This window comes from Ursus americanus, chromosome 15 (genome assembly GCF_024610735.1).
Source record: "Ursus americanus isolate L20-20 chromosome 15, mUrsAme1.1.p, whole genome shotgun sequence".
In the NCBI taxonomy this organism is placed as follows: domain Eukaryota; kingdom Metazoa; phylum Chordata; class Mammalia; order Carnivora; family Ursidae; genus Ursus; species Ursus americanus.
The window spans coordinates 51,751,006-51,773,966 of record NC_142141.1 but is presented as its reverse complement, the minus strand read 5'-3'; the positions used below and the strand labels follow the sequence as shown (position 1 = coordinate 51,773,966).

Below are 22,961 nucleotides of genomic sequence, written 5' to 3'. Positions count from 1 at the left end.
CCACAGGCAGACTTGAATTCGGTGGGAAATGGTATCCTACGGACATATTAGACCCTCTCCCACCTCTGCGAAGTCTGAGCTTGCCTCCTGGATCTGATGAGCTAATTTCCTTTCATGTAGATCAGTAAACACCTGCCTCGCTATCATTCTCAGATCTCTTCTGTTCTGTTCCAGCTCTTTCCTTGGTATTGGGAATCTATCTGATGGATAACTTAGAGAAACAGCAGTAAAAACAATCCCTTTGACCTGGTTCTGCATCAGGGACTGACCAGCTATGTGAACAACACAACCAGAATATTTGACGTCTCTGTTTCCAGTCCTGAAAAACGAGTGCGGTAATCTCTGTGCGTGGCTGCCACATAATTATTCGTGCAATGTATACTCACTGAGCAATTCATCTTTATAAAAAGGAAATTACAATTTAAACAAGGTTAATGAAGCTTTCTGTAAGTTTGGAGGTGCCTAAAAAAGATTCCAAGTTTTCTAGACCAATCCATGCTGCTGGTGAATCCTCCTGTGTGGTCCAGTAACTGCATAGTAAGAGTAGAATTACCGTGTTGCTCCTAGAAGGTCCCCACAGCAGGGCTGAAGGGCATGTGGCAGCAGGTCATCCCCACACAGGTCACACTATGTCCCTGGGATGGGGAACCTACACCCCAAACCACAGACCATCATCCCTCTGTCCACACAGCCCAACACCCAAGTTTGTCTCAGCAGCAACATCTGATGCCTCCTGGGAAACAAAGTACTTTTAGTGTCGATTTTCACCTAAGCGCTCACGTTCAGATTTCCAAAAGCCGTGATATTCCAACAGAAAATTCACCTAAAGTTAGTTTTGATGACAGAATAAAAACAGAGCTTGGCCGAGGCCCTGATGTTCCAAGGGTGGGAATCGGCAGCTACCGTGAACCACGCTGACGAGCTCGGCTCCGCCTTACCTTGATGTCCTGAATCAGCTGCTGGGTGGGAGTGTCGATCGGGGCCTTGGTGTCCGTCACGTTCTGGATGGCGCTGGACCACCTGGTGGCCTCGTTGAGCAGCTTGGTGTAGAGCCGGTAGCAGTGCTTGCGCCCGTACACGGTGACGTTCCAGTAGCCTGCGGCAGAGCCCACGCACGAGTTAGCCGCACGGCCGCTTGGCACCCGCGGCCCAGACACCCAGCGGTCGGAGCCCCTTTCAGCAGTTAATTCAGCAAAACTCGCTGCATTCCTAAGTGAGCGAGGTAACCCACCTATCCACCGACCGGAGGAGCTTACGGTGGAGAGGGGAAGACAAACACAAAACACCAAAACCCAGGATTCAATCTATCAGTGGTAACAGGGGCGCCTGGGTGGCTCAGTCGGTCAAGCCTCTGGCTCAGGTCATGATCTTGGGGTCCTGGGATCGAGTCCTGCATCAGGCTCCCTGCTCAGCATGGAGCCTGCTTCTCCCTCTTCCTCTGCTCCTCCCCCTGCTTGTGTGCACGCTCGCGCTCTCTCTCTCTCTCTCTCTCTCTCTCTCGTCTCAAATTAAAAAAAAAAAAAAAACCCTTTAAAAATAAATAAATGGTGTAACACGTGCTCTGAAAGAAACACAGGCATAAACTAAGTCGCTTTGACGGCTCTGGAACCAGAGAAAAAACGCTTCCTTCCCATTCTGATGCTCCTTCTCCTTTCCTGGTGTTTCCTCTCCTTAGACTCTCCCTTGAGAGAAAGCACTTCAGCTAAGCAAGCAGTCTGTGTGTCCAGAAACAAGTGGTCACTTGGGACAGAGGAACTGTATTAAAAAAGCACAAAATCGGGGCACCTGGGTGGCCCAGTGGGTTAAACATCTGCCTTCAGCTCAGGCCATGATCCCAGGGTCCTGGGATCGAGTCCCGCACCGGGCTCCTTGCTCAATGGGGAGCCCACTTCTTCCTCTCTCTCTGTCCCTGCCCCTTGCTCCTGTGCTCTTCTCTTTCAAATAAATAAAAAAAATCTTAAAAAAAAAAACAACACAAAATCACAACTGGCAACAAGTCAGTCTAGAAATATTTCCATAATACTGACAAGAACACAACTCAGCTCACATGACTTTTTGTTCTATGAGGTTAGTAAGCTCACGGACAGTCAGGATTCAGCTTTCTTGGGCTGCACAGGACTTTCACGGCACAGAGATGGAAAAGAGGAACACACAGCACAGCAAAAGCGAGCTCCCCACAGCAGAATCTTTGTTTTTGTGTGACTGTCTTCACAACATTTTTGCAACCCAATTAAGCAGGACCTCTTTACTATGGTTTCAATACTAAGTGTCCATAGAGCTAACCACAGACGGCCTCAGACGATTAATCAACAAGAAATGAGCTGCTTTTGGGGGAAAAAGAGAGCACACACTCCGGGGAGCAAACTCATGCCCTTGGGCTGAGCGAAGCCAGGCTCGTCGCGGGCACGTGGCTCTTACCTGTCTCTTTGAAGATCTTCTCGTCCGGAGGCACGACGGAGCAGAGGCTGTTGAGGACCAGCGTGCCCAGTTTCAGAGCATTCTTCTCGGAGCTCTTGTAGTAATCCAAGGAGTTGTGCGTGAGCACAAACCACCGTTTTTTTAGTTTCAGTGAAGACATCTTTGGACTGTTTTTTACTTCTTTGTGCAACCACCCTGGAAAGAAAGATTAAAATGTCAACGAAAAACTACGAAGAGAAACCCCCAAACACCAGGTAATAAGTTGCGGGATGCTTACAGATGGTCCTACTTCTATATATTTGCTGGAAAAGGCCATCCATCCATGACCGTTTCTTACGTGATTTTTTTTAAAGCAACCTCAAGAGTCAAAATTCCTCAGAGCAGCTGCTCGCGTGGGAAATGCTGCGGTATCTACGCGAAGGGAGACAGAGCAGGCTGACAAAGCAAAGCCGTGGTGGCAGTCACCTCTGACGATAAACTCCTGGCCCTCCACTCTCGTGTCCCCCTTGGATCTCTGCAGCAGCGTGATCCAGTGGTGCATCTCCTCCGGCGTATCGGCGTTACAGTGCAGCACCCGGTTGGCCGTGATGATCACGAATGCATTGGGTCTGAGCGACAGGGCAAGAAGGAAGCAAAGACTCTTAGCTTTCCCGGCGGCATCACCCGTCGGAAGCAAGACCGGAGGCCTTTTTCTGGCGCAGGGTCACGGGGACTGAAAACTGCCGCACTGTTTGGACTTTATGCTAAGGCAAATCTTGCTCATTTCTGCGGGGTGTATTTTATGCATCATTGACCGTTACGCTTGGAACCACACTTTCTGAAGGCCCTGGAAGGGGAAAGATTTCTTCATGCAAAACTTTCCAGATGACACTTGGTTCGGGGCAAGCTAAATAAGGTGACGATGGGGGAAAATTTTTTTTGATGCCTCTCCAAAGTAAATTTCTTTCTGCCTCGGGGCATGGCCTGGGGTGATATTTCTGTGGGTCGGTAATGAAATGTCAGACAGCAGTAAGAAAAGAAGATCAGTGAATAAGTGTAAACGGAACATCTTATGCACTTGATTATGCTTGCTGCAAAAAGCCACCTGGGTCCGTGTGTTCAAAGCAATCTAACAAAGGCTCATTTCCCAGTCAGGGGTAATGTAATAATGGAAATTTACCTTCTCCCTCATCTCTTTGTCTGGCAATGCCCTGAGTCTCTCCTAGGCCCTTGCTCCTACTCATTCCTGCATCTAACCCCTTAAGCTAGTGACTGTGAACGATTTCTTACAGGTTTTCAAATGCTTACAGTAGCTCAGTGCTGCAGAAATTCAAGAAAAAGCAAGATTAACGGGACTGTAGTAGACAGGGAAAGACAGGTGCTCTTTCAAAATAAAAGACTTTTCTATAGTCGGGAAGGGAGAAAGGAGGGCACTTGCGGGAGAGAAGGGTCTGAGCAGTGATGGGAAGTTCTACGCATGGATCCTCATATGCTCAGCCTGCTAGAGAGAAGGGGTTTAGGAGGAGACAGATGCAGAGAGGGTGGGAACTTGACCGTCAGAATAAAATCTGGGCTATTGACAAAACACACTTGTTAAGGTTCCCGAGCCAGGTGTAGGATGGCACAGGGTGATACCAGAAATGAAGGGTCTGTGATTCAGAAGAGCCTCCGTCAACGGGCCGATGAAGACTCCACGTAATTCTGCCTAGTGGTCGCCATTTTTGTTGTCAATTGGAATACGTTTCTATTCACTTTCTAAAGCTATGCTCCTGAAGACAGAAGCCAATTTTGATTCTTAACTCAGAATTCAGAAGGCAGCAAAGAAAAATAGGAAAGATAAAGACAAAGGTCAATGGTACAGACTCTTGAGGGCATCCACGAAGACGAATTGCCTTCAAAAACAAAACCAAAACATGCACTCTTAAGGGCACAGATAAGGTGGAAATGTCAAGGAAAAATCTTTGTGCTTTTATTTATTAATACTCTACGTATAAATTGCAATCAAAATCCTTTTTAAGTTCATTATTAAGTTTAGAAAGGGGAAGACACCCTTCCCTATGCTGGAATACTGTTTTCCGAAGCAGGCATTTTCTTCCTCTATGAATCCTGGGTTGATCCCTGTATCCAAATGAAGAATATTCCTCTTGTGTGTATGTTTTTAACTATTTCAGTTAGGTTTCCACAGTCTCCCCCAGCATCCCAAAGATACCCAGAGAACAAGACTTCTAGACGATGCAGAAGTGGACACGAAGAAAGAAGCCTGGGATTGACCACGTGCCAACACACGGCCCAGAATCATTTCATGGCCCAGGAAAGAACGTGGCTCAGATGCGGACAGAGCTGGTTACTAATTTCTTCTGCTACGAGTCAAACTCGGCTTACCTATCGGGACTATCAGAGGCGCACACGGAATCAATCAGCCCCACATCCAAAGTGCCCTGGAAAGGAGCAAAAATGGGGGGAAGAGAATCATTAAAGCACAGCACACATGACCATGATATCCCTAGGTCACGGCTCTCTAAAGAGGCAAAGATACACTCCTCCTTTCTGCATTAACTGTAAAATAATAGTTCTCTAAGAAAGGTCCCCCTTCAGGTGGTGAGCACGGCCTCCAAACAGGACAGAAGCTACAGGTCACACAATAAAAAATACATATAAATTATTCTTTGTTTTTAAAATAGTTTCAGTGAAAAGTGTTTACAAACTTCTTTCAACAGTACACATTTTTTCTGACTTACACTGGGATCCATCACTAAATTTAGACTTACTCTGCTAAGAAACTTTGATGTGAAGTTGCTCTTAGGAGAAAAGAAAACTTTATTTCTAAACTATGGTTGTATGGTTCTGCATGTGTCTAGCACAGAGTGAAGACTGAAAGGACACAAGTTAGAATTCACTACGTCCTTTGAAGGAAAGTATAGTGTGCTTCCATGATGTCATAAAACTCGGGATTTTTTTGGTTCTTTTAATAAAGTGGGAGGACTGAAGCCTATTACAACTTATAATCTTCAACTAATTGTTTTTCTGCATGATTTTAAAAAATATTCCTTTAATTATTACACTTTTATCTCTTGAATTATTACACTTTTACTTAAGATGGTCTGGAAATTCCCAGGCCCCCTGCCACCCTGGGGACGTCTCCCTCCACCCCACGGCACTCACGCACCACGGCATTCTGCGGGTTCGCCTGCTCGTCGTGCATCTCCCGGATCTCCTGGTCGGTGGACGCGTGCACCTGACTCAGCACGCTGAACCACTGGCTGTGGGAAGGAGAAAGGGACTGTCAAGAAGAGGTCAACTGCTGGACTGGCAACACGGTGACTGATGCCCTTCTCCACATTCTCTGTGAAAATGACATTTCCTCTGAGCAACTTTGTTTTTAATCTGCCTACACTCCTCATGGGTACATGTGGGTTTCATGTTATCAATGGGCAAAGGTAGAAAAAACAGCCAAAGTGCTTTTAGATACCAGCTGCCGCAACTTAGATCAACGGGAGATCCTTTCCTCCAGCTGCCCCAGACCTTGAGACGTTGAACAATGAGGAAAATGAAATCCTCGGTTCCACCCGAAACACCTCCATCCAGGACCTTTACTGAGGATATTATCTATAACCGAAGGAATAGTCAAGTGCCTTTGCATTTTTTAGAAGTGAATTCCAAAGTAAGAAGGCCAGTGACGCCAGAGCACCATCTCAAGGTGGCCACTGAGGTCGATTTTCCCTGCTCACTTCCAGGATGGGGTTTCCAACCACCTGATAGCATTTCTACTTAAGTAAGAACAAAACCATAGGAGAGCTGGAAACAAGAAACAATTGCTTGAAGTAGGAAGTGGAAAGTTATTTTGACTGGAGAACTCTTCTATCTTCACCTTAAATGAGTTTTCTCACAGCCTCATCAGAATCAGACAACAAAGGAAAACAGGTCAACCCCAGAAAAGTCAAGCTGCACAAAGTCATGATATAACTAGAAATACAATACAGGCTTGAGGAAAATGACCACAAATATCACTCATCCATCTGTCTATCCATCCATCCATCCATCCATCCATCCATCCACCCGTCCAACATTTATCAAGCAACTGTAAAACGGACGAGGTGCCAGGGACATCCTTCTCCCACAGGGGCTGACAGAACACACATATGTGCGCCTACAAAGCACAGCAGGGGACAAAGCACTTGGTGTATATGAGGGGACATTTAAACAAAAAACGTGCACCTGCAGAGAAAGGTAAGCCACGTATCTAGAGCAAACACTAAACTCCATCTCCTGTGATTCCTGAAGGAGAAAAATGTGACCAAGAGCTTGAAAATAGGCAACGTACACAGACTCCTAGGGAAACCAAGGGAAACATCTCAATACAAGTTTGCTTCATCAATTCTGATTAACTTAAAGGCAAGACTGAAGTCCCTGCTTTATGAAGCTCAAAAATTTCTCCAACCAAACACTGAAAAACACATACGTTCAAGATGTAGGCCTCATGGAATCTCTCTCTCTCTCTCACACACACACACACACACACACACACACGCATACGCACGCACACACGAACAAAATTTGCTGGGCTTTCATTCTGTTCAGGTGACACTCTTAAATTTACAAATTTCTCCTCTTGGATCAAGTTTAACTCCATCTGAAAAGGAATTTTTAAAAATGTGCTCTATTGGTCAAGAGAAGAAGTCCTCAGTTAAAATATCGCAAACATTGGGGCCCCTGGGTGGCTCAGTTGGTCAAGCATCCGACTCTTGATCTCAGCTCAGGTCTTAATCTCAGGGTCAGGAGTTCAAGCTCCACACTGGGTGTGGAACCTACTTTAAAAAAAAAGAAAAAAAGTCCCAAATGTTAAATTTAGCAGGTTCGTTATGGCATAAAACAGAGAGGATGGCTCCCAAACGCTGGGCCTATAATTCAGCTGAAAAGCTGTGGGCATTCCACGGGCCACAAACAACCACAGGCAGTCTCCAGGAGTCCCAGATGGAATGACGGGGCTATAATTCCAGGTTTGCTTGTTTTTCCAGTCTGTGTCATAATTTGTGGATCCAAGCAGGGTTTTAGTTCGTTCCCATGGGAAGAATTATTTTCTTTGCCCTTAATGCGGCTGCCATGGTGCTGTATCAACTCAAACATTCAAAGGGCAAAGGGGCAGTAGCGACAGGCACTGAGAATTCATTCCAAGGGTCTAAGATTTTGGAGGTCAAAAGTAAAGGCTATAGGCCGAAGATGCTCTCCGGCATTGCTCAGAGAAGACAGATACCTCCAACACAGCCCTGTGGCTGTCAAAGCAGCAGAAGAATGAGATGCTTGATTGTATCTCACCCACTGTGTGACCTTGTCATGCATCACACTGGGGAACAGATACCAGCTCGCTCCCTTTTTCCCACATCTCCCTAGGATGGAAACCTGAGGTCCAGCAAAGTGAGACCACTTGATCCAGCCAATGGACACCAACCACACTGTCCTTTGAGCTCAGTCAAAAATGTAAGCTCCTGGGGCACCTCGGTGGCTCAGGGCGTGATCCCAGCGTTATGGGTTCGAGCCCCACATCCAGCTCCTCCACTGGGAGCCTGCTTCTTCCTCTCCCACTCCCCCTGCTTGTGTTCCCTCTCTCTCTGGCTGTCTCTCTGTCAGATAAATAAATAAAATCTTTAAAAAAAAAAAAAAGTAAGCTCCACATGAAACAAGCAGCGTAATGCCTCCGTTCAGTAGAATTGAGCTGCTGTGACTTCACGGATTATACCCCCCCTTCTCGTACCTGAGTCTCCTCCTCTGTAAAATGTGGTTCACGGTCATCATAGTAATAATGCTACTACCTTGTAGGGCGGCTGTGAGAATTAAATGGGTCAGTATACGTGAAGCACTTTAGAATACTGCCTGAAATCGAGTAATTCTCTCCGGGTTAACCATCTCTTCTGTCCTGCTGAATTGAATTCTTCAGTATGAAGACCCTAAATGCTCCTCGAATGCCACAGTGCTATCATTTATTTAAACAACCAGTGGTTAATGCTCCTGCTTTCTTGATCCCTAAGCAGACACAAGCTATTCCCTTTCAAAGCTCAGAAGCTTCCAGAGGGTGGGCTTTCGGCTCTGTGTGGTTGCATGGTTTCATACGCTGCTCAGACAAAAGCCCGAGCTGAGATAACAAGGGGTCTGTCCGGTGGCTTTCAAAGCTGGAAACCCTGGACTGTGTGTGGTACTTGGACACCTTAACCCAGTGGAAGATTCCCCAGGGGACAAGCATGTCAATCTCATGACTCAGTTCTTCAGCCATCCTAACAGAAAAGCCCAACTAGAGAACCAAGTATGATCTTTTCAGAGCCGGCCGGGCAGCGCCCAGGCCTGAGCAGGAATGAGGCTGTTGTCTGGCGGCATTTGACAGCTGAGTCTCACCTGGCGTCTTCGGGGGATTCGGCAATCAGGTGGAAGGTCCTGTCGGCCATGATGATGTCAATTCCGTTCTCTTTGCTGGTGTTATCTATGATCTCTCTGCAAAGCAACAAAAGCGCGAAATACAAATCAGGACCACAGAATCCTTAAGAGTAAGTGGGAAAAGCCTTTTCACTAAACTGATGGAGTGGGAAATTGTAACCCAAAAATCAAACACCTACTTTAGCCTTGGTTTTTTGTTTGCTTGTTTTGTTTTTAAGAAATGATGAAGATCGCTGTGGCCTCTGGGGGGAGGAGGAGGGGGCTGTGGCTGGGCTCCTCTCCGCTTCCAGGCAGAGGAAGGCTCAAGCCGGAGCATGTTTCCTTGGGGTAGGTAGACTGTGTAGGGAGAAGGCTCTCTCCTCACTCCAGCCCACCCAATGCCCACCCCTGCTGAGGCCCTAGAAGGCTTGGGGCAGCCGCCCGCACATTATTTCCACTGGGGGCTCTGGGCTGGAGAGCAGAGTTTGGGTGTTTCTGGATCTCAACACCATCTTGCTCTCATCCCAACAAGCCCTAAACCACACTGAAGGTTTAAAATCGGTGGACCAGGTTAACAAGATCCGGGTAAAACACAAGCAGACATTGGCACAGAACCACAGATGGTCAAATAGTTGATGAAGAAGGGTCTCGGGGATAAAGCCAGCTTGCTTCGCCCCCTGAAGTAGAACTCTTCCCAGTACAACATTCATTTTACATCTACACAATGGAACAGTCTGACTAGTTAGAAAAAATAAATATCTTACAGATAGAATCACTGAGACAAGATAAAACATTTTTAAAAATCAAGATGGTGAGAATTCCTAGAGCAACGTGTGACACCCTTTCTGAGCAGGAAGTGAGAGGTGACAGGTGGGCAGGAATTAGTCAAGCCTCGGGTCACGGAGTCTCCTGAGCAGGACCCCAGGGACACTGTCCAGACCATGTCATCCTGGACCGGCCACTCTGCCTCTCAGGAACTCGGTGACCTTGTGTATAAAATGAGAGGTGAGGGGCGCCTGGGTGGCTCAGTCGTTAAGCGTCTGCCTTTGGCTCAGGGCGTGATCCCGGAGTCCTGGGATCGAGTCCCACATCAGGCTCCTCCACTGGGAGCCTGCTTCTTCCTCTCCCACTCTCCCTGCTTGTGTTCCCTCTCTCACTGGGCTGTCTCTTGCTCTGTCAAATAAACAAAATCTTTAAAAAAAAAAAAAAATGAGAGGTGAGACTGTGATGTGGCTGGAAGGCGGGGGCTCTCTCCGGGGTGGGGCCCAAGAAACCACACTTGTAAAAAGCTTCCCTGGAGAGGGAGTGATGATATTGTCAGGGTCCTGGTGTACATAATCTGGAAACTGTAGGATAAATGGCGGTGGCGTCTTCAATGACAGCGAGTGAGGAAAGAAAATGATGGGGGTGGGGGATGTTGTATAAATTATAAGAGATTTGAGAGATCTGTGGATGGATTAAAAATTCTAAGCCTTACTTGGATTCCGATTGGAAGAATTACACCAATCTGAACCAACGAGAGAACTGTCACCTCCATTTTCAAGACAACTGGGGAAATTTAAACAATGACTGGAGTCTGGATGATTGAGAAGTTAATGTTATCTTTTTTTAATGTCACCATAATATGATTATATCTTAAGAGTCTTAATCTCTTTTTTTTTTTTTAAGGATTTTTTATTTATTTATTCGACAGAGAGAGAGACAGCCAGCGAGAGAGGGAACACAAGCAGGGGGAGTGGGAGAGGAAGAAGCAGGCTCATAGCAGAGGAGCCTGATGTGGGGCTCGATCCCACAACGCCGGGATCACGCCCTGAGCCGAAGGCAGACGCTTAACCGCTGTGCCACCCAGGCGCCCCAAGAGTCTTAATCTCTTATACTAAAATATTCAGAGATAAAATTGTGATGTCAGGAACTTGCTTTACAGAACACGGCCTGTAGGGGGAGCAGTGTGGGTGGGGTTACAGATGAAACACTATGGCCACGCGGGGGTGGTGGGAAAGCTACCTAATAACACTCGGATTTCATTATATTCTTCCGCCTACTTCTGCATAGGACTGAAATTTTCTGTAACATTTCAAAATATAAAGAGGATCCTTTTAACTAATGTCAATAAAAAATCTTAATGTGGTGAAACCCTAACAACTCCTTGCCCTCCCTCTGCAGAACAGGACAGAAATGGCCGAGTAAAAGCTAACGTCTCCTTAACTCTGTAATTTTCACAAAGCACCCAGAGAATAGGGCTTTTTATTACGCAGCACAGAGCAAGGTGCACGAGGATTATACATCAGTTTCCTCCAGTGAAATTCCCTCTCTGCCCTCCTCCTCTGAGCTTCCTGGCCTGTGTGGGTGAGCCTCCTATGGGGTGAATCAGGAGGAACATCGGGGACACAGGGCTGAGAGGCCGAAGCACCGAGCTGTGTACGCTATGAAAATTTCTTGTAGGATTTAGACTCACAGCCCCACACACTCGCTCCTGTGCTGGAGCATGGGATCCTAACGAACTCCAAGGGGCAGCCTGGAAAAGTCCAATACTCTGCTGTCTGCACGTCATTATTTGCCTTAAAATTAAATGCGTAGAACACTTTCCTTGCTTAACTTCCCACTTTTCAATAGATAATGTTCTAAAGTTGCTATGCTGGTTAGCAACAACACGCCGTGTTAAGGTCTCGTGACTTCAGGACTTAATCTCCTGTCTCAAAGCTTATCTTACTCATTTTCTAAATACGGTGATTGCTTGGTTTTGAGCAGAGGGCTACAGGTTATCCCAAAACGTTTAATGTGTAGTATCAAGTTAGCTGCTGCTAAGTCCAACCATTTTCTGGAAACCTTAATTTTTAACCAAAAAAATAGGTCCTCAATAGTCCAGTGCTTTGGTTCTATAAAAGGGTGCCAGAAAAAGGGGGTGTATTGGATTCAAAGTCCGGTTCTGTTCCTCTCATTGTTGGGAACAAAGATGCTGGTCTATCCCGTAGAGGTAAAAACTAAAGGATTCATTTCAAAAAACATCTCTAAGAGTGCAGGGTATTCAAGAAGTTAAAAAAAAAAAAAATGAAGGTAGTCAAAAGTTACAATCTGCCAGTTACAAAATAAGTCCTGGGGCCATCATGTACAGCATGGAGAATTAGTTAAGAATACAGTATCAACGATTTGGAAGGTGCTAAGTGAATAAATCTTAAAAGTTCTCATCTCCAGAAAAAATACGTTAACTCCGTGCGGTGATTGGATGTTAGCTAGACCCCCTGCGGTGATCATTTTGTGATACATACAAACGTGGATTCGCTCCGTTGTAACATCTGAAACTCACACGCTATAGTCCATGACACCTCCAAAGCTAAAGCAAAAAACCAAACACTCCAGATGGGCAGTCCGGTTCCAACTTGGCCATCTGTTACGGTGTGCTGACCACTAAAGGGTTGGTTAAAGGTCGGAAAAAGGTTCTTAACCTGCTGTTCAATATTCGAGGATCCCTGCATACGACCAATCACATTCCCACAGGGACCAGCGGGCATCTTACCGAGAGCCAAGGGTCTGAACGTGACCACGAGAAGTGAACGGTCCACAAAGCCATTTCCCCAGTCCCCTAACAATTCTATCAGCTCAAGTGAATGACTGGGACGCACTCAACACCTGCTACAACCTACTGCTTCAAAGACCAGGGACCAGTGGCTCTGGAGGCCCTGACATGAATGACCGAGCAGCCCCAACGCACCACCCAGCCGGCCCACCTCCTGGGTCTGTCCACATACTTGGCCGTCCGCACTTCCAAGGTGCCTTTGAGCTTCTCCTCGCTGTCGTTCTCAAAGTACATCAGCTTGGACTGGCGGAGGACAAACCAGCGCTTCTTCCAGTTCCTCCTGGACAGCGTGGACGAGCCGCCGCCTTTTTTGTGGAGCCAGCCTTGCTTGAGGGCCTCCTGCTTGGAGCGGAACCACAGGAAGGTTTCGTCCTTGAGGACGCACCAGCGGCGTTTCCAGGAGTTCATTAAGCCACCTGTTCCCCGAAGATAGGGTAGGGAGGGGGTTGAGAGACGTCAGTCACACTGCATGATGGTATCGGTAGAGGGTCTCAAGGTTCAGCCTACCCTCCCACTTTGCCCAACTGCCCCCCAAGACACCCCTCAACAAAGCATGGCACCTGCTGGCTTGTGTTCGGGGGGTGGGGAGGGGGCGACGCTACACTGGCTTGGTTGGATGACACAGCAATGCTGGCCCTTCCTTATTTCCAAAGCGGCTCCCACTCAGCCGAGAAATCTGGGTGAGGCGCTGACAGAAACACAAATCATGAGCTGACACTAACCCTGGAGTGAGTCAAGAGCTATGGGCCGTGAACCATTTCCAAACGAAGGGATCATGCTTCTCTCCAAATGCCCCAGGGAGGAGAAATTAGTTTAAAAGGGAAAAATTAGTTTAAAAAATTTGCCAAAAGGGAAAAAAAAGTTTACACATATTCCTTCTTTCTTATTTGGGTGGGGGTGGGGGGTAAGACTTAAAACTCCCATAGGAAAAAGGACCTTTTTGGATAAACACATATTTTCAAAGAAAAGTATCATCATCTGAAAATCACTTATATGTAAAAAGTGTAAGATTTAGAACATGAAACAACTGAATTCTGAATAGGCCTTAAAAATGAGAATTAGCTGTAATTTATTTAGCAGAAAACTTTTTCAGTAAGAGAAGTAAAACAAGGATATACATACATCTTTTACAAGACGAAAAATATTTCTAGGGGGGGGGGGGCGCCTGGCTCAGTCAGTAGAGCATGTGATGCTTGACCTTGGGGTTGTCCAAGCCCCACCTTGGCTGTACAGATTACTTAAAAATAAAATCTTCAAACATTTTCTAATATTTTTCTAGCAGAATACTTTTATCTTAGTATTCCAGATTTCCCAAGGACGAAGGTGACATCTTAACCACCATCGATCAAAAATCTCTTAATGAGCCCACTGGAGAACACCGAATCCACTTCAGTAATGTATTATAAAGAGATGAGTTACATTTTTTGATCAGCCAGTCGTAAAAATAAGGCACAGGTGAACACAGATCCTGAAAGAATAAAGAAAATTCTTGCTTTGCCAGGTTGGAGAGAACTTGAAAACAGACCTTCTCAGAATAATTTCCTCAATGACTGCTTCAGTGACTACAGATCTAAACCTCACACTGAAACAAATGAGGCACAGACAATTTGGGGTTTGGCGTGCAAAGGCACTTGCTTTCGCTGGACCTCCTTAAGCCTAAAGCATTGTCTGCTAGCCTGGCTGAGAAGTCCAGGACCGTGCCACGCTCCAGGGCAGTTTCCTAACAAACGACAGACTGGCCAAGGGCTACCAGAATTACGCGTTTTCTTTCTGATTTGTGGCTTTAATCTGGGTTTCTCAAAGCAAGCCCAGAGGAAACTAGTGCAATGTTATTCTATTATCTTATTGTCTTCGGGGGGTAAAGGTTAATGACGTTTTAGGGGGACCAGCAGGGACTACGACTTCTAGTGATGGGCACCGAGCCATGTGTGCAAGTGCTAATTCATTATGTTGTACACTTGAAACCAAGAAAACACTGTATGTTAGTTACACTTTGATTTAAAAAAATGTTTCGAAGACACAGATGATACCCTTCATCACCATGAGCTTATTCACTCTGTTACTTTTTTTTTTTTTAAGATTTTATTTATTTATTCGACAGAGATAGAGACAGCCAGCGAGAGAGGGAACACGAGCAGGGGGAGTGGGAGAGGAAGAAGCAGGCTCATAGCGGAGGAGCCTGATGTGGGGCTCGATCCCAGAACGCCGGGATCACGCCCTGAGCCGAAGGCAGACGCTTAACCGCTGTGCCACCCAGGCGCCCCTGCTCTGTTACTTTTATGCCAAGGATGGGACTCACTCCCAGCTGTCCCTCTCCAATTCTGGGCGCTCTCTCCATACTTCATCATTTAGAGAATTTGATCAATGCTATTAATTTCCTAACTGCAAACCCTTTAAGGAGACTACTAGGCTGGTGAAAACGCATTTATGCTCATAAAATATAATGTGGTGGTTCGATTTTATCATTGGTTTCTCTGAAATGTCTGGTTATAACTTTAAAAATACTTTATTAAAGATTAAATAATGATGTATCAAAGATTAGAAGGTGATGCATTTATACAACAACTTGTTTTATTAAGAGGATTTTGCCAAAAATTCACTTGTTTACCTTCTTGAGCTCTTCCTGATTTAATCTTAAGATTTTAATACTTTGAATATATCTTTACTTGCTCATAATCTTATTTGTTTTAATCAGACAATTACATAATAAATCCAAATGCCATATAAGAGTGATTTATAGGAATTCTAAAGCTAACTTAGGGAACGAGAATTAAGTTAGGGGTGGGGGAAATATACACTACTAATAAAAAGTTTATATTTATTCTGAGAAATGCATGACAAAAATCTTAAAATGCTCTGATTGGTACTTCTTAGATTAAGTTCTGATTTGTGACTAAATTTTTTCTTTTACTGAGTAGAATAGTGAACACGTGATTACTCAGTTCAAATTTTTCAATCTTTTTCATTCCAGCACTCCTATAAAAATTTCCACCAACCAGCGACTTCAGGCGATAGGAAGAGCTCCCCTCAACTAAACCTGGTGGGGTTTCCATGAGCACCTTGGGGATCTGGGGTTGAGAACAGCAGAACTTTGAAAAGCCAGTGACTGATACTCGTAGCTAGACTGATGTTGAAGACCGGGGCGGGGTGGGGGCAAAGCAAAAGAAATGAAATGAAAAATGTAAGTGAAGAAAACTATTAAGGAGGCCACGTGATATGAAAAAGATAAATACGCCAGCAGGAGAGAGAAGCACAGGCAAAGAACAGAAGACACAGGGAAAGGGACACAGAATAACAACTTCTCATGGAGGGAAACAGAAGGAAAGGAAAAGCAAATGAGGAGGGATTGCTGTGGAAAACAGAGTGAGGAAGACAAACTTGCCGACAGAGAAGTGGGAAAGGAAAGGAGGGGTGGCAGAGTGAAGGGCATCACTGGGGTTCTCCCTGCCCGTCCCCCAGATCTGCACCCAGTCCCTCATCTAGCCTGGAGCCCTGCGAGAAACCAGACAGACCCTTCTTTCAGGGACCCATGTGAAACTCCTACCAAAACCTGGTGAGGACTGTGGCTTCTCAGGTCACTGATTCAGAAGTCAGAGTTGAGGGGTGCGTGCGAGGCTCAGTCGGTTAAGTGTCAAACTCTTGATTTTGGCTGGGGTCATGATCTCAGGGTCGTGAGATTGAGCCCCACATTGGGCTCTGCGCTGAGCATGGAGGGTGCCTAAAATTCTCTCGTTCTGCCTCTCCCTCTGCTCCTCCCACCCCCAACCAGCCAAATAAAAAAACTTAAAAAGTAAAATAGAAGTCAGAGTTGAGAACACGAATGAGGCAGGATGACAAGGTCCCATTAAGTTCCTTCCCAAAAGGAGCATGCTTTGAAGTCCTTAAGTATTAAGGGCCAATACAAGACATTCAAAGTTTAATAGCGGTCAAAATACACAACCCAAATCCTCACGAAGTGCAGGGTAGACAGCAGGTGTCATAAGCAGTCAAGGCCAGGTGCACCCCTGTCTCAGATCTTTACTTTTCCCCCATGTAAGAGGAAACCCTTCTAGGTTGTCTAACACTCCTGGGGGAGGGAAAGGTGTAGTTTATCATCACAATGGGCTACACCAACTCCCGCAGAAGCATGTGTAAGAGACAGAAAGGCAAAGTATGTGTGGTGGGGGGGGAGGGGAGGAGGAGATGTAAAAGAAAGGAAAAGAGCACAGAAATGAGATGAGGTGGCAAGAGAGAGGAGACAGGGCCTGAAGACGGTGACAGTAGCTGCATCCTCTGTCCCAACGCTGTGAGAGTCCAATCAGCGTTCTTCGTGGTACGATCACGTCACCCATGGCATCCCTCATTCACCCGAGAGGACCTCACACCCGGTGAGGGCCATGGAGAGTGACCTTCCTGGTCCCCCTCAATCAACCTCCGTGAAAACAGAACCTCAGGAGGCCGTCGCTCGAATCCCAACCCAGGCACCCTGGGGACGCGGGTCCTACCTTTCATGTATAGAAAGCTGTGGAAGTAAGGCAGGGTGACACAGCTATACACAGAGTCCCGCCGGTAAGAAAGTTCATCGTCTGTATCAAACCTAGAGTCAAAGTCCTCTTCGCTGTCTTCAAACTGGACAAGGAGAGAGCCCATGGTGAGCCAACAGAAAAAGCCACCCAAATGCCCAGCATCTGTCAACGTGGAAAAAACTAAAACCTGACCGAAGCACCAGGAGGAGTCTTACCATTACAACACAGGGTGGCCATCAAAAGAACTACAAACTACTGACCTGTAAGGTCAAATGATCCATTGAATTGATACAATGCGAGACATACTTTAATCCAAAGGGTGTTCTAAAAACACTGCTCTTCAAGGGCATAATTTTAATCAAACCATACCAGAGTTAACTCCCTTTAAACTACTATGATAAAAATACCTTCAAGTCTTAGAAAATCAAGGTGATATTTAATGCACAGCCAATGGGAAAAATAAAAGTCAACTATAAATAAACCTTTAAGTTGGAAGGAGCACGTGTAAACCGTTAACAAGTGCAGAACCAGGTAGAGCGAGCCGGGGAGCGGGCCGGGAAGCCGCCGGAAGGCTGGGTCCCCGGTGCGCCCTTGGCCGGTCTAGTTCCGACTGAGGGCGGGTCTTATTTCCCCACCTGCTGGGAAGCTATGACAGCTACAGCTCAAGCTTCCCTTTACGATGCCAGTTTTCTTGGGCAATTCTGGGCTCTGTGTTCAACCTACAGCAAGCGCATCAAAGCTCCATTTACTAATGCGATTGCTTTTGGCCAGAGAAAGGGGTTTAGGATTGTCTTCAAGAGCCCGACTCTGAAACCTCGGCTCGCAACCCTGCCCCCCCCAGCCCCCCCGCACGGGGCTGCAGACGCGCGGCTCGCAGACAAGGTCCACCCCGCCACCCCGCCCGGGGGCTGCACTCACCGAGGACTGCGCCCCTTCCGAGCTGAAGCGGTACGCCCCAGAGCTGTTGTAGGTCCCCACGGAGCAGCGGTAGTCCGGGGACCACTGGCTGCCGTACGAGTTGGAGAAGGTCACGCTGCTGCCCGACGTGATGGCGCCGTCCTCGTAGTCGTCCTGGTCGTAGTCGTAGTCGCCGTCCGGCGAGGGGAGGCCGCCGCCGCTCTGGGGCAGGCAGTAGGTGGGCTCCCCGCCGGACGAGCCGTGCTCCGACGGGGCGAGCAGCACCGTGCTGTCCGCGCTGGGGCTCGTGGGCACCACCGTGTCGTTCATGTAGGGGTCCTCCTCCGACGACTCGTCGCTCGTGCGGATGCCGCTGGTTCGCTGGTCCGAGTGGCCGTGCTCGCTGGGGTTGGGCGAATCCTTGAAGGCGTCGTCATCGGCCTCGAAGCCCTCGTCCACCTCCTCCTCGGGGTAGGGCTGGCTGAAGTTGAAGCTGGGCTTGTCGGCGCCCGCGCCCTCCGCCGGCGCCGCCGGCTCGCCCGAGAACTCGCTGCCCACCGACAGGGAGCGCTCGATGTTGCGGACGCACTCGTCGATCTCGTCGAAGTTGAGCGACTCCAGGAACTCCTGCGCCGCGCGGCACGCTTCGTCCTCCAGCCTCTTGAGCTCCTCGTCCCGCAGCTGCTGCAGCTTCTGCAGCGAGGCCTCGGTCAAGGACAGCTCCTGCCGCTCTTTCATGCGCTGCAGGTCCTCGATCTCCTTCTCCAGACGGAGGATCTCCTCCACCTGCTTGTTTTCCTTCTGCTTCTCCAGGTCACAGGGCAGCTCCGCGTCCCTCTGACTCTTCTGCAGGGCTTCCAGCTCTTGCTGCTTTCTTGCCGCTTCCTCCTGCACAGAAGAGGAAGAAGAGGTCAGCAAGGGTCACTACACCAGTACGAGCATTGCTCCTTCTTTGCAATGAAGAACCACGAGGAGATGTGCTTTCTATGGGCTGAACTGTGTGCCCCCCCCCCCAAACGAATGGCTCATGCTGAAGCCCCAATCTTCCAAAGCACAGAACGTGTATTTGGAGACAGGGCTCTTAAAGAAGCAATTAAGTTAGATTTAGGCCATGAGGTGGGCTGTAACCCCATCTGACCGGCGTCCTTACAGATCGAGGAGATCGGGACACACAGAGACACCAGGGATGCAGGGACACACACGGAAGACCGCGGGAGGACACACTGAGAAGGTAGCCACCTGCAAGCTAAGGGGAGGGGCCTCGGAAGAAAGCGAAACTGCTGACACCTTCATCCTGGGGGTCTAGCCTCCAGACTCGTGAAATACCAGTATCTGTCACTGAGTCCACACAGGCTGAGTGGTGCTTTGTTCCAGTGCGCCAGCAAACTCCTACAGCGGCTACGCGCGTTTAGAGAAATGGTGCGGTCCGCACTCACACTTAAAACCTCACACATTCACAAAGTTTTACTCAGTTGTAATGGGTTGCATCATCAGTATCACCTTTAAAATGCTTCTTCTTCTATCTTTATACTTTATTTTCGTTTTAAATCCTTACATCAAAGTGTTTGAAGTGGGAAGGAAAGGGGCAGACGGGATGCCATGCAGTCAATGGCATTTTTTACCTGCTGGGCGCGGAGCTCAGCCTCTCTTCGGGCCCTTTCTCTCTCTCTAAAAACAGAAAGAAAAAAGACGGAAAATAACCAAAAGCAATGGAAAAATAAAAACCCCAGAAGCACTTTTCCGAGAGAGAGCTACCTTTTTAAAGAAAACTTGGCTAAAGACAACTTAAAAAGGATGAGGGACGGATCCTCTTCCTCTGGTCAGTTGCTCCTTCTGTGCTTGAAGAAAAATGCACAGAACTCGGCCCTCAAGGCGGCCAAGGAGTTTTATATCCAAGCCACCAAAAGGTAATGCTTCAAATAGAAGGTTCTGCAGCATCCACTGGGAATTCTTGCTGCAAGAATGGATATTGACCTTAAAACTCAAAAGGTGTCCTTCTGTGTCATCCGAGCAAGAAAGCTAGCGTACCTCTCCTCTTCCTCCCGTTTCCTCTGCTCCTCTTCCTCCCGTTTCCGCTTTTCTTCCTCCTCCCGTTTCTCCGCCAGCAGCCGTCTGTAAATTCTCCGGGCAATCTGACCTCGGAGTCGCTTCTGGAAAACTATGGCTGCTTTCTTCAGGTGCAAAAATCTCTTCCTCAGAAGGAATGCTCTGTAATTCTTCTGTATGGTGACTACGCAATACAGGACCTTTCTGTATTGCTTTCTGAAAACGAAAAACAAAAGCAGCACAACAGAATAGCTGTTGAGGTAATGAGGCTCTGAGCTCTCCAAATGAGTTTACATTAAGCTACAAGACAAAAGAAGAGGGCCTAGTTTTGAAAGTCTCATTATAGACACGGGAGCGAACAGGAGGCCGCTTTGGACAAAACAAAACGGAAGGAACACAAAAGAATAACAACAAACAAAACGAAAGCAAGAACCTTATCATTATCTTGGCTAAATAAGCCCGTAACCCCTCACGCTGACTTTGAAGAGTCCTGGGAGAGGCTGGATTGTAAACAGCACCAAAAAAGACTGGACACAGTCTCCCGTTCTCATGGGGGCGGGGGGGGGGGGGGACAGCAGGATGGTCTTGTACTTCGGAAAATGGAACGATGTGGGGCTTCCTGCAGCAGGCAGGTCCGCAGCGATGGACAGAACTCCAGCACACAAGGGAAGAAGCTGTCTCGCTGGGCAAACACGGGACCGGGGGGCGGCGGCGGGGGGCTCTGCGGACCCGACGGGCCAACAGCCAAGTCAACAGCTAGGCTGCTGGGCTTCAATATGCGACACAGAACTGGGTAAACAACTGAAATATCTCGGCACGGCCCCTCCTGTCATTGCTCTAATGGAGACATCCGGAGGCCCCTTGCCTACGTTCCACCCAGGTCAAGCCAACTGGGCACGTGGCGCTAGTTAGGGGCGCTACCCTGAGACTCCCCACAGCCTGGTCCTGACCTCCATCCAGGTCTGCTGTAAATAAAAGCAAACAAGGGCTACCCCGCCCGGTGACACATACAGGGGAAGGCCTCCTCCTGGCGCTTAACGGCTTCTCCCCTCTGTGCGCTTCTTACCGTGCCAGGTAGCCCAAGATGTGGGCCCGGATCACCATGGCCGCCCTCGTAACTTCCTCCTCCCGTTGCTTCTCCAGTTTCTGCTCCAGGGATTCTCGAAGGAAGACCTGGCCGAGGGAAAGGGACGCATCAGAAGCAAAGAACATGGGTGGTAAAAGGAGGTTCTCTCTGAGTCGGGGATAGCTTTTGGAGGTCAGGCTTTTTTCTCTCTCCGTAAATGTGCCCCCAACACACAGCCACGTGTTCTAGGACAGCCCCTCTCCAACTCCCTGGGGGGAGGGACGCTGTGTTGCTTTAAACTTTCCATCTGTCATGTACTAAGACATTTGAAAAATACAGTAAAAATATATTACTAGGAAGAAAAAGCAAAGATGTAGAAAATAAAAGTCCCATTTCAGGCATAGAGGACTATGAAGTGGCCAGCAAAGCTTACACTCACTCAAGTGTCTGTCCCACGTGAAGTTTAAGTCACAAGAAACCAGAGAGACACCCTATGTTACAAAAGGAATGAAAGGGAGGGAGGGGAAAAAAATCCAAGAACTTTGCAAAATGTTACTTTGCTAGCACATGGAAACTCTCTCTGCAGGACTGTGAAGTGACTACTTACGATCATGGGATCTTGGCTTCAAAAACTTTAATGTACATTTTAAAAACTGACATTAAGAATGTAATTCTAAGGGCGCCTGGGTGGCTCAGTTGGTTAAGCGTCTGCCTTTGGCTCAGGTCATGATCCTAGGGTCCTGGGATCAAGCTCTGCATGGGGCTCCCTGCTCAGCAGGGAGTCTGCTTTTTCCCGGCGCCCTCTGCCCCCCTGCCCTGCACTCATGTTCCCCCTAACAAATAAAATCTTAAAAACAAAAAAAATGTAATTCTGAAAACTGAGTTTGAAATTAGAATTGAACTATTTCCACTCCATCTCAGTTTGACCCTCACAAGAATGCCAGAATTGGGACAAAACAGATCATAGCTATTTGCTGGCCTATTTCTGGGAACAGGCACCTCAATCCTATGCTTATTAAACAAGGGAAGTACATCTGCTAACTGGCACCCTCTGTCAGAATTCCCAATATTTGAAAAGATGAGAAAACATTAAGACCCTCCCCTCAATCAAGGTAGCTTTCAATTTTATCATTTCAGATTTACTGCCTGCGTAAGAAATTCTGAACTATTCCCTAGAAAAACTAGTGCCAAATATTGTTATGCTTTTCTATTAACAGTCAGCCCGGAAGCGTTTTGGTGGTGGTGGGCGGGAAGCAAAATGACACTCTCTCTCACTCATGATATTTGATTTATGCTCCTGTGAGTCATTCTGGCCTATAATGATGCATTATGTTTTCTTAATAGCACATTTTCCCAGACACTCTGCTCTGTCTCTTCCAAGACATTTGGGCAAAAAAAAAAAAAAAAGCAAATAAAGAATCCTACCACCATGTGACTCACAGAAGCTTTACCTACTCCTGCTCTAAGTTCCCGAGCACTTGTAAAACTCTACCGCAAATAATTCTAGAAAAGTTTTCCATACAACTCTCTTCCTATCATTGCAATTATATGCTCTATTGATGCGTGAAGAGACTGCATCTTTGGCAAAACAAACACAAAAAACAAGCTACAAGTATAAAGCTTATTTATTTGATAACAGAGTCTTCAGAAATATGAATCTCTGAAGCAGTTTTCATCAAGACTAGACTTTCAAGAAGTTTTTAAACTTCTTTGAGACTTTTTTCAGCATTAAAGATCTTACCCTAATACTGTTTGATGAGTTTTTGAAAGTACGAAAATCAAAATCTTGGGGAAGTGTAATGGTGGCCGGGCTGTAATTAAATAAAATGCCAGTTCTGATGAGCAATGTACTTAATCCATGACCCCAGAGAGCTTTATGAAGGGAAGAGCATCTCTCACCTTACTGGAAGTCTACAGAATGTCTTGGTTTGAATCGGAATCAGAGAAATGCCTGCTTTAGTGTGAAGTTCACGCCCATCCCAAAGAGCATTCCACTCCGCCTAGTAAATTTATTTCCCCATCTTTCTCTAGATGCTCTTCCACTAACCCGCAGGGCAAACAAATAAAGCAAAAT

At 47.1% G+C, this 22,961-nt stretch overlaps 2 protein-coding genes across 5 annotated transcripts in view; one reads left to right on the top strand and one right to left on the bottom strand.

Moving 5' to 3' along the window:
• LOC148108879 (uncharacterized) overlaps positions 1 to 16,862 on the top strand; it is a 50,335-nt gene extending 33,473 nt beyond the window's left edge. The window contains exon 5 of one of the 2 annotated variants that reach the window (XM_087867969.1): positions 15,345 to 16,862. In XM_087867969.1, coding sequence (XP_087724095.1) covers positions 15,345 to 15,408 — 64 coding nt within the window. In that variant the 3' untranslated portion in view covers positions 15,409 to 16,862. Of the gene's footprint in view, positions 1 to 174; positions 1,068 to 15,344 lie in introns of those variants that run through there. The other variant, XM_087867970.1, reaches the window with a different exon arrangement.
• MYO10 (myosin X) overlaps positions 1 to 22,961 on the bottom strand; it is a 206,828-nt gene that overhangs the window by 11,002 nt on the left and 172,865 nt on the right. For all 3 annotated transcript variants that reach the window (XM_087867966.1, XM_087867967.1, XM_087867968.1), the window contains 12 exons: positions 20,888 to 20,994; positions 19,804 to 20,037; positions 19,398 to 19,443; positions 17,797 to 18,663; positions 16,858 to 16,981; positions 12,546 to 12,789; positions 8,782 to 8,877; positions 5,564 to 5,657; positions 4,780 to 4,835; positions 2,884 to 3,026; positions 2,419 to 2,613; positions 939 to 1,096 (listed from right to left, as the gene is read on the bottom strand). In XM_087867966.1, coding sequence (XP_087724092.1) covers positions 939 to 1,096; positions 2,419 to 2,613; positions 2,884 to 3,026; positions 4,780 to 4,835; positions 5,564 to 5,657; positions 8,782 to 8,877; positions 12,546 to 12,789; positions 16,858 to 16,981; positions 17,797 to 18,663; positions 19,398 to 19,443; positions 19,804 to 20,037; positions 20,888 to 20,994 — 2,364 coding nt within the window. The remainder of the gene's footprint in view (positions 1 to 938; positions 1,097 to 2,418; positions 2,614 to 2,883; positions 3,027 to 4,779; positions 4,836 to 5,563; positions 5,658 to 8,781; positions 8,878 to 12,545; positions 12,790 to 16,857; positions 16,982 to 17,796; positions 18,664 to 19,397; positions 19,444 to 19,803; positions 20,038 to 20,887; positions 20,995 to 22,961) is intronic.